Here is a 13018-nt window from a genome sequence, read left to right as displayed (position 1 = left end):
TTTCTTTTTTCATCAGTGCTTTTGGTGGCATATCCAAAACATTTGCCAAATCCCGAGTCATAAAGCTTTTCCCCCTGTGTTTTCTTCTAAAGATCCGACAGTTCTAGCTCATTTATTTGGGAATTTGATCTAGTTTAATTGAAGTTTTGTATATGGTGTTAGGTAAGAGTCCAGCTTTATCCTTTTCCAGGTGATACCTAGTTTTCCCAGCACCGTTTTTTGAAAAGATTGTCCTTTCCTCATTGAAGAGTTTTGGCATTCTTGCTGAAAATTGCTTGATTGTAAATGCAAAGATTAATTTTGAGTTCTTTATTTCGATTGCTTCTGTTATTTCCGTGTTCTGTTGGTCTGGACACCTGTCTTCACGCTAGTCCACACTCTTGATCACAGTGGCATCTCAGTGACTGCAACCAGGAGGCATAAGTCCTCCGACTTGTTCTTCAAGATTGTTGTGACTGTTTAGGTCCCTTTGCAGTCCCTTGTGAATTTTGGGATGGGTTTTTCTCTTTCTACAAATGTCACTGAGATTTTGATAAGGGATTTATTAACTCAGTACATAAATTTGGGTAGTATTGACACCTAAACAAGATTTAGTCTCCCAAATGTGAACTCAGGCTATCTTTCCATTTGTTTATGTCATCTTTAATTTCTTTCAGCAGTGTTTATGTTTATAGTTTTTGCTGTGTAAGTATTTCATTTTCTTGGTTAAGTTAATTTGTAAGTCTTTTGTTCTTTTTGATGCTACTATAAATGGTATTGTTTTCTTGATTGCTTTTTCAGACTGTTTGTTACTATTGTAAGAAATGAAACTGAATTTTTTTTTTTTTTTTTTTTTTTTTGAGAGAGAGAGAAAGATACACCTGGTGGACTTGGGTGTATGTGTTGGGGGCAGCCAGGATGCTGAACAGCTTCCCATTAGGGACTGGAGCTGAGAACCAGGTCTCCCACATGAGTGGTAGGAACCCAGTTACCAATTAGCATTGCCTCCCAGGGTCCCCATCAGTATTAAACTGTAGTCAAAAGTCAGAACTGAACTCATGCACTTGAATGTGGGATGTGGGTGCCTGAACTACTAGACTAAATGCCTGCCCCACAACTGATTTTTGAGTGTTGGTTTTGTGTCCTGCAACTTTTCCAAGTATGTTTATTAGTTCTGACAGGTTTATGTGTGTGTGTGATCTTTAGGATTTTCTACATATAAAATGATGTTATCTGGGGCCAGTGCTGTGGCTTAGCAAGTAAAGCCACCACCTGCAGTGCTGGCATCCATATTTGAGTCCTGGCTGCTCCACTTCCAATCCAGCTCTCTGCTATGGTCTGGGAGCACAGTGGAGGATGGCTGAAGTCCTTGGGCCCCTACACCTACATGTGACACCCAGAAGAACCTCTTGGCTCCTGGCTTTGGATTGGCCCAGCTCCAGCTGTTGCAGCCATTTAGGAAGTGAACCGGTGAATGGAAGATTCTCTCTCTCTGCCTCTGTCTCTACTTCTGCCTCTGCAACCCTGCCTTTCAAATAAATAAATAAATCTTTTTTAAAAAAGATCATGTTAGAAGCAAACAATTTCATCTATTCCTTTCCAATTTGAATGCCTTTATTTCTTTTTCTTGAGGAATTGCTCCAGCTAGAAGTTTTGACATTATATTGACTAGAAGTGTAAAAGCAGCCACCTTGTTCCTCTTTCCAGTTTGAGTGTTTTTCTCATGAAAGAGTGTTAAGTGTTATCAAATGCTTTATCTACATCAAGTGAGGTGATTGTTTTTTCCTTCTTCTGTGAATGTGTTATTACAGTGATTTTCATGTGGGCTCATCCTTGCATTCTAGGAATGGATCCCCCTTGTTCATGGTCTATGCTTTAAATGTTCTGTTTTGCTAGTATTTTGTTGAGGATTTTTGCATCAGCATGTTAAGGGATGTTAGTCTTAGTTTTCCTGCAGTGTTTTTGTTGTCTAGCTTTGGTGACATGGTAATGCAGGCCTCATACAAGGAGTTGAGAAGTGTTACTTGCTCTTCAGTTTTTCTAAAAGAATTTGAGGGTTGGCGTTAACTCTTCATTACATGCTTGGTGGAGTTCACCAGGAAGCCGTCTGATCCAGAGTGTTGCTTTGTTGAGTGGTTTTTATTACTGATCCATCTCCCTCCTAGTCATAGGTCTACTCAGCATTTTTTTATTTCTTCCTGCTTTTGTCTTGGCAGGTTTTGCTTTTTGAGGAATTTGTTTCATCTGGATTATTCAGTTTGTTGGCAACCAGTTGCTTACACTACTTGCTGTCTTAGAAACCTTTTTATTTCTGTAGTAATGTCCCTGCTTCCTTTTTTTTCTTAGTCTACGCCAACTTTTGTCAGTTTTTTTTATCTTTTTCAAGAACCAACTTTTGGTTTCACACATTTTTGTATTGTTTTTCTACTCTTTGTTTTACTTATTTCCTCTCTAATCTTTATTATTTCCTTGCTTCTGCTAGCTTGGGATTTAGTGTGTCTTTTTCCTAGTTTCTTAAGGTGAGAAATTAGATGGTTGATTTGTTATCTTCCTTGGTTTTGAATGTATCCAATAACTTCTGTTATGTTGCATTTTTATTTTTATTTATGTCAAGATATTACTGATTTCCTTTGTGATTTCTTCTTTGAACCATCCTTGACTTTTTTAGTAACTATTTTCTACATGTATAATCTACAGAATTTCCTTGATAAATGTTTTTTGTAAGTCTTCATTATAGGATTAACATTAAAGTGTATGTCAGTATTTGTTATGTTCTCATGCTCTTTTTTTTTTCACTTGATCTTAGCCAAAAGGCTGAGAAGCAGTCTTTCAGTTTTTTGTTTGTTTGTTTTTAAAGATTTATTTATTTACTTGAAAGGTAGAGTTACAGAGAAGAAAAGGCAGAGAGAAAGAGAGGGAGGTCTTTCATCTACTGATTTACTCCCCAGATGGCCGCAACGGACGGAGCTGGGCCAGGAGCTTCCTCCGGGTCTCCCACGTAGGTACAGGGGCCCACAGACTTCTGCCGTCTTCTACTGCTTTTCCAGGCCGTAGAAGAGATCTGTAGTGGAAGTAGAGCAGCTGGGACTTGAACTGGCACCCACATGGGATGTCTGCACTGCAGGAGGTGGCTTTACCTGCAACGCCACAGCACTGGCCCATCTCATGCTCTTTCTAATATTTCTATATAGAAGATCCTTGCCCACAAATCTAAGTCTCAAGACAATAGTATTTTGAAGCATTTAATTTTCAAAGAAAACAGTCTGGCTTTTGGTTTCTGAGATAAGATTTTTGTGGATGATTTACAAGTGTTTAAAAGGTAGTGAAGCCGTTTGGAGGCCTGGCTGCTGTCCTTCTGATCCAGCTCCCTGCTAATGTGCCTGGGAAAGCAGCAGAAGATAGCCCAAGGTACTTGGGCACCTGTACCCACATGAGAGACCTGGGAGAAGCTCCTGGGTCCTAGCTTCAGCCTGGCCCAGCTGCAGCTGTTGTGGCCATTTGGGGAGTAAACCAGCAAATGGAAGATCCTTCTTGCTGTGTGACTTTCAAATCAATAAATAAATCTTTTTTTAAAAAGTAACTGAAACTTTTGTTATGAGTCTGCCATCAAGATTTAAACTGAAAGAGGTGTTAACTATACATTCCAAATTCCAGAGAATGGTTTTCCCCCAGTAGATATGCACATTAAAAGCCATAGGAGGCCGGCGCCACAGCTCAATAGGCTAATCCTCTGCCTGCGGCTGCCGGCACACCAGGTTCTAGTCCCGGTTGGGGCACCGGATTCTGTCCCGGTTGCCCCTCTTCCAGGCCAGCTCTCTGCTGTGACCCAGGAGTACAGTGGAGGATGGCCCAAGTGCTTGGGCCCTGCACCCACAAGGGAGACCAGGAGAAGCACCTGGCTCCTGGCTTCGGATCAGCGCCATGCGCTGGCTGTGGTGGCCATTGGAGGGTGAACCAACGGCAAAGGAAGACCTTTCTGTCTCTCTCTCTCACTGTCCACTCTGCCTGTCAAAAAAAAAATTTTTTTTTAAAAAAACGCCATAGGAATTTCTTTATTTGCTCTTGTACATTTTTTTACTTTAGAATTCTAATGTTTCCTAGCTAAAATATTACTAAACAGATGGTTCTTTTATCTGAAAGACCACTGGTTCTGAGTTTAAATGTTCAAGCCACTTTTAAGAAGATAAAGCTGCTGGGCATCCTTGTAGAGAGGGTCAGTTTATTTAACATAACTGAATTTTAAGAATTTTGATGTGATATTAGATTCCCCTAAGCTTGGGAAAGAAGCAGAAAGTCTAAGATGAAATTTTAAACATGTACCATCAAAGAATCTCTTTTTAAAATACATTGATTATAGAGCTGTTTAATTTCACATGAAATTGAATCTTTGTGTGTTTGTGTAATTTCAAAAATTATGTCTAGTGCCCATGTGTGGTATGTTTGCTCCTAATAGTGATGATGATAACAGCACTTACCATGAGCCCACTGAGTGCCACACAGAGTGATAAATTCTTTACATACGTTTGTCACTTAATCTTCAGAATAGCCAAATGAGTTTGACAGTTTCATGTCCATCTTTTTTAACCATAATTCTTGGTTCATTATATATTCTCATCATTAGTCCATGTGTGGGCCTTTTATTTATGTTTGTGTATATGCATGTGTTTTTATTTTAGAAATTAGAAAACTGGGCCGGCGCCACGGCTCACTTGGTTGATCCTCCACCTGTGGCGCCGGCATCCCATATGGGCTCCGGGTTCTAGTCCCGGTTGCTCCTCTTCCAGTCCAGCTCTCTGCTGTGGCTTGGGTGGGCAGTGGAGGATGGCCCAAGTGCTCGGGCCCTGCACCCGCATGGGAGACCAGGAGGAAGCACCCAGCTCCTGGCTTCAGATCAGCACAGCGCCGGCCATAGCGGCCACTTGGGGAGTGAACCAACGGAAGGAAGACCTTTCTCTCTGTCTCTCTCCCTCATATCTATAACTCTACCTGTCAAATAAAAAAAAAAAGAGAGAAAACTAAGAGATGAAAGTGAAGTAAGTTGTCCATGGACACCCAGCTATAAGTAGTGGAGCCAAGATTAGAACCAGTGTCTGATTCTAAAACCTGTATTGAAAACTGTTATAATTGCAGAAAAAGCTTCCTTGATGATTCTGCATAAAACAACTTTCCTGTCTCTTTGTCCTCTTACTCTGCTACATATTTCTTCGTAGTACTTGTCACCACTTGGCACGTACGTCTATTTGTTATTTGCTGTCTGTCTCCCTTTTTCTTTTGTTCACCGTTTTCCTGAAATAGTTTCAGGTATTTGATAGGTACTTAGTAAGTGTTGGTTGCTATTTGAATGAATGAATATGATCAGTGCATTATGTATGTGATCTGTTCATGTTACTTAAAAATGTGATAGATTTAGTAGGTTTCCCTCTATCTTTATACTGTTACTCCTGTCTGTTTTAGTAAAATTACTGATGTAATTTGTGCTGAAATACAGAATTTAAATTAATATAAAGTAGTTTTATCTTATGCTTAGGAAGAGTGTCAATTGTGTAACTGGAATCTATCTGTTTTTTAGATTATTATCTCAGTGTATGGAGTATTTTGATTTAAGGTGCCAGTTATTAGATGATCTGACAAGTAAGTAAACCCCTAACTTTGATTAGGGAGGGTGGGAGAAAGCCAGATGGGCATTTGTAATCTGACTTAAATATCTCAGTTGTAAATGAGGTTATAATTATTGCTTTAAGTTGAATTTTAGGAGAAGGTATGGCTCTGCAGTTAAGTCACTACTTGGGATACTTGCATCTGATATGGAGTGCCTGACTCAGGTTCTAGCTACTCTATTCTAGCCCAGCTTCTTGCTAATGTACACCCTGGGGACAGCAGGTGATAGGTAGCTCAAGTACTTGGATCCTGCCACCCGCATGGGAGACCCAGATTGAATTCTGGGCTCCTGGCTTCAGCCTGATCCACCCCTGGCTGTTGGGGACATTTAGGAGGTGAACCAACGAATGGAAGCTCTCTATCCTTTTGTTCCTCTTCTCTCCACCCACCCTCTCCCCTCCCCTTTTTTTGGCCTTTCAAATAAAGAAAAACTAAAAAATATTTGTTAAGTTGAATTTTGTTTTCTTAAAAATTATTACATATAAATTTGTGTACCATTGAGCTCTTATTCTGTTATACTCAACTATATATGTTATGTGTTGAGGATTTGTTGTTTTGTTTTTGTCTTTTAAAAAAATTAATTTATTTTTATTTGAAAGAGAGACAGACATATGACAGTCAAAGATCTCCCATGTTCTGGTTCACTCCCCCAAAAGCCTGCAGCAGCCAGAACTGGGCCAGGCCAGACCCGTGAGTCCAGAACTCAATTCACTGCTCCCCCTCGGCAATGCAGACCCGAGTACTTGAGCCATTGTCTGATGCCTGCATTAGCAAGAAGCTGGATGCAGAAATGTGCTAGGATTCAAACCTAGACACTCTGATATGGAATGCCAACAACACCAACCACTTGCCCTGCTTTGTTGATTTTTAAAAAGTGTCAAAGGCTCATATTTAATTACAGAACTATTGATAAGGGTCTTTCTCTCCAGTATAATCTATTCTGGCAATTTTAAAGGTTGATCATTGAAAGAAAGGGAGTCTCTATTGAGGCATAGTGATAGTGATAGTTAATTATACGGTTGTAGTGTCACTGTTAGAAATTCTGTTGGTGTGTTAAGATTTTTATCATCTGCACTTACCCTTAAATCATACAAAAGTATCTTGGAATGCCCTATGTAAATTTTAGCTGTTCACCTTAAGGGTTTGTTTATTTTCACAATCTAGCTTAACATTAGGTTTTTCAGCCAGGCTTCAGTGACGGCTGGGTGGCAGCCATCAAGGTTTTACTCTCCTAGTGTGCTTTTTGAGGACTGGAATCAAGAATTGCTAAACATATACAACTTTGGAACAAATGAATGTTTATTAGGGTAGACTCTCTGTCTTGGTGTCCGATAATTGAGGGATCCAGAATTTCTTATAGGATCTTTGGGGTTGGAGGATTTAATTCTAGGGAATTTGTCTTGAAACTCATACTATTTGCCAATTTGATAATATTTTCCAGAAGCCTGCACCATTGTATAAAAAGAGAAATGGGGTCACACAGTAAGCAGTAGAGGCAGGGTTCCTAGGTGCAGCCAGTCCAGCTCACTGTGGCCCTGAAGTGTGCATCTTCACTTCATGAGGAGCCCCTGCTGGCTTCTCTGTGCAGTGCAGTGGGAGTAGATCACAGTCACTCTTCCTCTGCTCCTTAATCCCTACTTCCAATATGGAATTTTGCTTTAATCCTTGTGGAAAGGGGAAAATGAGATACTTAATACAAAATGACCCGGAGTTTGACTCCTTGTTTAGAAACCTGACCTCCGGCTGCTGTATTGCTGCCCTTTTTCTCCTTGGCAGAGCTCCTCCCTCCCTTGGCTTAGGTAACACTTGCTTCCTTCTCCAGAAAGCTCTGCTCCCTGGGACGCCTGCGTCACTCGGCGCTTGTGCAGAGTGAGGAGTGTCCTCTGTCTTCCGTGCACAGGGGAGCGAGCAGCTTTGTTGCTTTACGCATGAAGGTGTCTCCAGAGCCTCCGTGAGAGACCAGAGAGCTGGAGCCTCCTGTTGGTTCATGACGGGTTTTCGAGATGGGAACAATCAGAAGTCGACTTTAGCTCACGACTTTGACTCTGACATCAGGTCCTTCTTTCTCTGTAAAGAGTATGGTGTTTTCCCTTTCAGCTTCAGAAATGGAGCAGCTGAGAATCAGCCCAGCTACCATGCTTGAAGATGAGATTACTTGGCTGGATAACTTCGAGCCTAATCGCACAGCGGAGTGTGAGACCAGTGAAGCAGACAACATCTTGCTGGCAGGACACTTACGGCTCATTAAGACCCTTCTTTCACTCTGTGGGGCAGAAAAGGAAATGCTTGGTAATTATTGCTCCGTCTTACCGTGTGGCAGCAAACCTCAGGTCTCCGTCATTGCCACAGTGTTGTGTGAAATTGGAAAAATAATACAGGTGCTAAATGTTCCATGGAGAATTGACCCTTCAGGTGGTAGAAAACAGTCTGGAATTTTAATGGATAATCAACTTAAGGTGTATCTCACCTGTATCATTTAACTGCCTAGGGAATGTTGTGGTGTTCCAGATGGTTGAATAGCATGAATTCTTAATACCAAGTAACAGTTACAATTCGAAGTAGGTATTTCTCATTTTGCTGTTATGTACTTTGTAGTATCTAATTTACTGTATGTCTTACTACTGTTAAGGGTGACTTTCACCTGGGAAGATTGCCCCCAACCGCTCCACCATCCCCCTTGACAGGGTCCAGAGGAGATTCTCCTGGAGTACACATGTAATTTACAGAAACATGTTTACTATCAGCTATTCATAAAACAATTCAAAAATTAAATATCACTTTTGTAATACAAACTCTGCTGTACAAAATCTTGGCTACCAGGGAATACATGGAAAAGAGTGATTCTCAACCCAGGAGAGAAGCATATCATTTTTTCCTGAAAAAAGCAGGGTTTCCAGACTCTTAAAAACCCTTATGTGGGCTTGCCTGTGCCCAGAATACAAATTAATCATTTATTCAGATGGTTCTGCCTCGTGGTATACTTGGCACTTGTTTATAAAATGAAAGCTTGACCCCTTTCACTGTGTCCTGGGCTCGTGAAGGCAGGCATCCTCATGGATCTGTGCTTATATCCTGTCCCCCGGCCCCTCCACCACACAGAGCCCTGCCACGTAGTCAGCACTGAAAAATTAATCATAAACTTGAGCCAAATGCTCTGCTGTTGGGTGGCAGGGGTGCCTTTGCCTGTGTGGTAGGAAAGTGAAGACAGGATCCCTGAATTAAAATGTATGATCACCCTCAACGTGGATTTATGCTCTGTTCCAGGTTCATCACTCATTAAGCCATTATTAGATGACTTCCTTTTCCGAGCTTCTAGAATTATTTTAAATAGTCATTCTCCAGCCGGCAGTGCCGCCATCAGTCAACAGGACTTTCATCCAAAGTATGGAAAATGCACGTTGTGTTCAGTTTTGGTAAAAATTCTCATTCGAAACTTTAGTCCAAAAAGATTTTCTTAACTTGGAGTTTGCCTTCCATGTTGTGAGTCTGTGTATCTGATGAGGTATTATACACTGTGAAGGGAAACGCACATGAGTGGGCTTAGGATGAAGCCTGCCCGGGGCACAGAAAGCGCTGAGCACGGGTGCTGGTGCCGCTGCCATCATCCAGATGGGAGGGTGTGTAGTCAGACGGCTGACATGTTCCAGGAGGGACAAAGGCTGTGACATCCTGTGTCCAAAGTGAAAGGAAAGTCTTGGGGGTTTGCACTTGGGGTTGAACCTTCTGAGTATTGACCACATTCTGATAATTGCAACTACTAGTGATTTATGACAGTCATAACTTCAGAACAAATTTTGTGTTAATTTTTATGGTAGAAATTGGAAAGATCCCTTTGTAATGTTAGCCATGAGTGATGTTTATTTATACCCTTGGAGATAGGAGCAGGAGGCAGCTGCAAGCTACCATCTCATTTGCTTTCAGTCTCACTTTGTTCTTTTCTCATGAAAAGCAGAGTTAATCAAATAATCCTGAAGAAACTGAGAGTTTGGTATTTACACTGAAAATATCCTGTACAATTTCAGAGGTTATTGAAATGGGTGAGGCTAAGCAATATTCTGTGGAATCTTAAGAATTACCTTTTCACACATAAATATTTCTCTATCTAGAGATTTCTTGTTAGCAGAATCTGCTATCGTTTAATGAGCCCTTCCTTAGAACTTTCAGGACATCCCTCTGTCCCCAGTCTTGCCCCAGTCTTCGGGGTAGGCAGTTGTATGCCAGTTCCGTGGGAGACTTTCATTAAAGCAACAGAAATACATGAGTATTTTGATTTTTCAGTAAACATAAAGTAAATTTTATTTTTATTAAAAGTAATACCTCTGGCCGGTGCTGTGGCTCAACAGGCTAATCCTCCACCTTGTGGCGCCGGCACACCGGGTTCTAGTCTCGGTTGGGGCGCCGGATTCTGTCCCGGTTGCCCCTCTTCCAGGCCAGCTCTCTGCTATGGCCCAGGAAGGCAGTGGAGGATGGCCCAGGTGCTTAGGCCCTGCACCCCATGGGAGACCAGGAGAAGCACCTGGCTCCTGGCTTCGGATCAGCGAGATGCACTGGCCGCAGCGGCCACTGGAGGGTGAACCAACGGCAAAAAGGAAGACCTTTCTCTCTGTCTCTCTCTCTCTCTCACTATCCACTCTGCCTGTCAAAAAAAAAAAAAAAAAAAAAAAAAAAAAAAAAACCTCCATCTATAGGAAGTATTTTTGTTTTCTTTTGTTTTTTAATCATCTGTGGTACCTTGAATAGAAAAAAAAAGGTGTTCTGTTTCATTCTTTTCTGAGGTCCTGAATGACATTCATTTATCCAAGTGACTTAACCTTTTCTTGCCAAAACCTTAAAGCCAGAAAGAGACTTAAAGTATTCAGAACTTTCTTCGGAAGTAACACCACTCTTCCGTCACAGTAACACTACGCACTCCTCTCAGAGTTGGATGTCCTCTTTTCTGTGTAGCCTTCCTAACCTGTGCCCCCCTTGGTGATACAAGGTTGGCTTGGTTACAGTGAGAAATTGCTGTCCACCCTGAAGTGATTTCAACTGAAAAGGGGGCAGTAAAGGAAGCCTTTGGTTTCCTGCACAGTGCATGCTAATTTTCTTTTATGTCACTTTAAACAAATTGATTGGCAAAGTACATACTTCTGTTTCCATCTTATTCAGCAAAGAGGGAAATTGATTGTGTCCTTGAAGAATTTTGATCTTCAGGAACATAAAATATACATGCGTGTCTTCTGAATTGCATAGCTTTCTTTTTCTGCCAAGTAGATTTTCAGATTTTAGGATAATAGCCACAAAAATCTTTTGCCTACCTACTTTAATTGAAAGATAGTTATTTCCAGGCAGTGTTTATTATAAAGTTTCAGACTCTTTCCCATCCATTGTTGCTACTGTATTTCCTAGGAAGAATGCTGTGCAACAAGCCATGAAAGAATTCTTCCACTTTGTCATTGGGCCATATTCATCCCCCGCTCTTCCGACCTCGAGATGGCTAGACTGGCACTTTGTCGTTGGGCCATATTCATCCCCCGCTCTTCCGACCTCGAGATGGCTAGACTGGCACTTTGTCGTTGGGCCATATTCATCCCCCCGCTCTTCCGACCTCGAGATGGCCAGACTGGCACTTTGTCGTTGGGCCATATTCATCCCCCCGCTCTTCCGACCTCGAGATTGCTAGACTGGCACTTTGTCGTTGGGCCATATTCATCCTGCTCTTCCGACCTCGAGATGGCTAGACTGGCCAGACTTGACTTAGCAGTGTTTGAGGAATTGCAGCTTTTACACTTGGGTCTCAAATGTTGACTGAATTAGTGAGGTATTGAAGTTGATTATTCATTGCTGAAATAGACCTGTATCTTTTGTCTTTAGGTGTAGTACAGTAAATAGCCGACTGGCAGCCTATGAAGTCCTTGTAATGTTGGCTGATAGCTCACCTTCAAATCTTCAAATTATTACGAAAGAACTACTGTCTATGCATCATCAGCCTGACCCTGCCCTTACCAAAGAGTTTGATGTAAGTGTTCTAGAATTTGATGCACGTAATGTTTTTTGAATGACCTCTTAAACATGTAGTTTTAAGACTGTGTTTATGGTTTCCTAAGCACAAAAAATGTATTTTTTTGCTTGCAATGCTCAGGTATTCAAATCAACTATAAATTACAGCATCACACCAACATACCAGAGTCCACTGCAAGACGTACATACCCTTTTAGTTAAAGAGGAAGAATATTTTGTGTTTTTTTCTTTTCTTTTTTTTTTTTTAAGATTTATTTATTTGCAAGAGTTACAGAAAGAGAGAAAGAGGGAGAAAGAGAGAGATCTTCCATCTGCTATTCACTTCCCAGATGGCCACAATGGCCAGAGCTGAGCCAGGCTGGAGCCAGGAGCTTCTTCCAGGTCTCCCATGTGGGTGCAGGGGCCCATGTACTCGGGCCATCTTCCTCTGCTTTCCCACACACATAAGCAGGGAGCTGGATTGTAAGTGGAGCAACCAGGTCTCGAACCAGTGTCCATGTGGGATGCTGGCACCACAGGCAGCAGCTTTACTCAAAATGCCACAGCACCAGCCCCAGGAGGAGTATTTTCAAGGTGTTTAATAGTTATCTTCAGTGAAAGGTAGCATCACAACCTATTTTTGAGTCACTTTATGCTAAGCATAGTGCAGGTACTAGAGATAGAAAGTCAAGTAAACATTTTCTGTGTCATAGCACAGTCTTTATTCAGTTAGATTCTACAAAGATTTAATTGAGTTTACTGTGCACACAAGAGGGGTTAGGTTTCTGGAGCTCAAAAATGAAAATATGATCCCAGCCCCCAAGAAGGTTGGTGCATACCGGAAGAGACCCATAAGCAGATCCTTTCAGTGCAACGTAAGATAAAATGTATCCTGAATGTTCTGCCAATACACAGAAGCACTTCCCCACCAGCTGCTGGTGTCTTAGGAGGCTTCTTAAAGAAGATGAACCCTGAAACTTAGCATTAAAGACAGGTGAGCCGGTTGAGGCCAGGTGAGAAGGTCATTCCATTCCAGCAGTGAGAACAACATGAATCAACCAATGGGGCCATACACAGCTTAGTGTCTGCAAGAGGGAACTAAATTGAGGGTACACAGGAATCCCAGACCAGGAGGGAGAGAACATTTTAAAAGCTGCCTTTGCATTCTCTGCTAACATCCTGGAAAGTCAGACTTACCCTATATGTACCTGACCTGTATATTATGAAATATATAAGTTAAACAGGAAAAGAGGTGGGGGAAGATGTCCTCGGTAAAGGAAATAAAACTTGAAAAACTTAGAAATGTGAGAGCACATAAACTGGGAACTGTTTTGATAGCAAAACACTTAGTTTATACTGCTTTAGTCTGTAATGCTTTACCTTTGTATTCCCCTATTTCATA

The 13018-nt window shown here is 41.5% G+C and overlaps 1 protein-coding gene across 1 annotated transcript in view; it reads left to right on the top strand.

Moving 5' to 3' along the window:
* Window positions 1-13018, top strand: part of USP24 (ubiquitin specific peptidase 24) — a 156435-nt gene that overhangs the window by 108197 nt on the left and 35220 nt on the right. Inside the window, exons 39-42 of the mRNA XM_062191402.1 lie at window positions 5549-5610; window positions 7735-7926; window positions 8902-9019; window positions 11491-11635. Of these exons, the coding sequence (XP_062047386.1) occupies window positions 5549-5610; window positions 7735-7926; window positions 8902-9019; window positions 11491-11635 (517 nt within the window). The remainder of the gene's footprint in view (window positions 1-5548; window positions 5611-7734; window positions 7927-8901; window positions 9020-11490; window positions 11636-13018) is intronic.

The sequence above is a fragment of the Lepus europaeus genome, chromosome 5, assembly GCF_033115175.1.
Source record: "Lepus europaeus isolate LE1 chromosome 5, mLepTim1.pri, whole genome shotgun sequence".
Taxonomy (NCBI): domain Eukaryota; kingdom Metazoa; phylum Chordata; class Mammalia; order Lagomorpha; family Leporidae; genus Lepus; species Lepus europaeus.
Note: the sequence above shows the minus strand (reverse complement) of the source record. Positions and strands in the feature narration are given on the sequence as shown.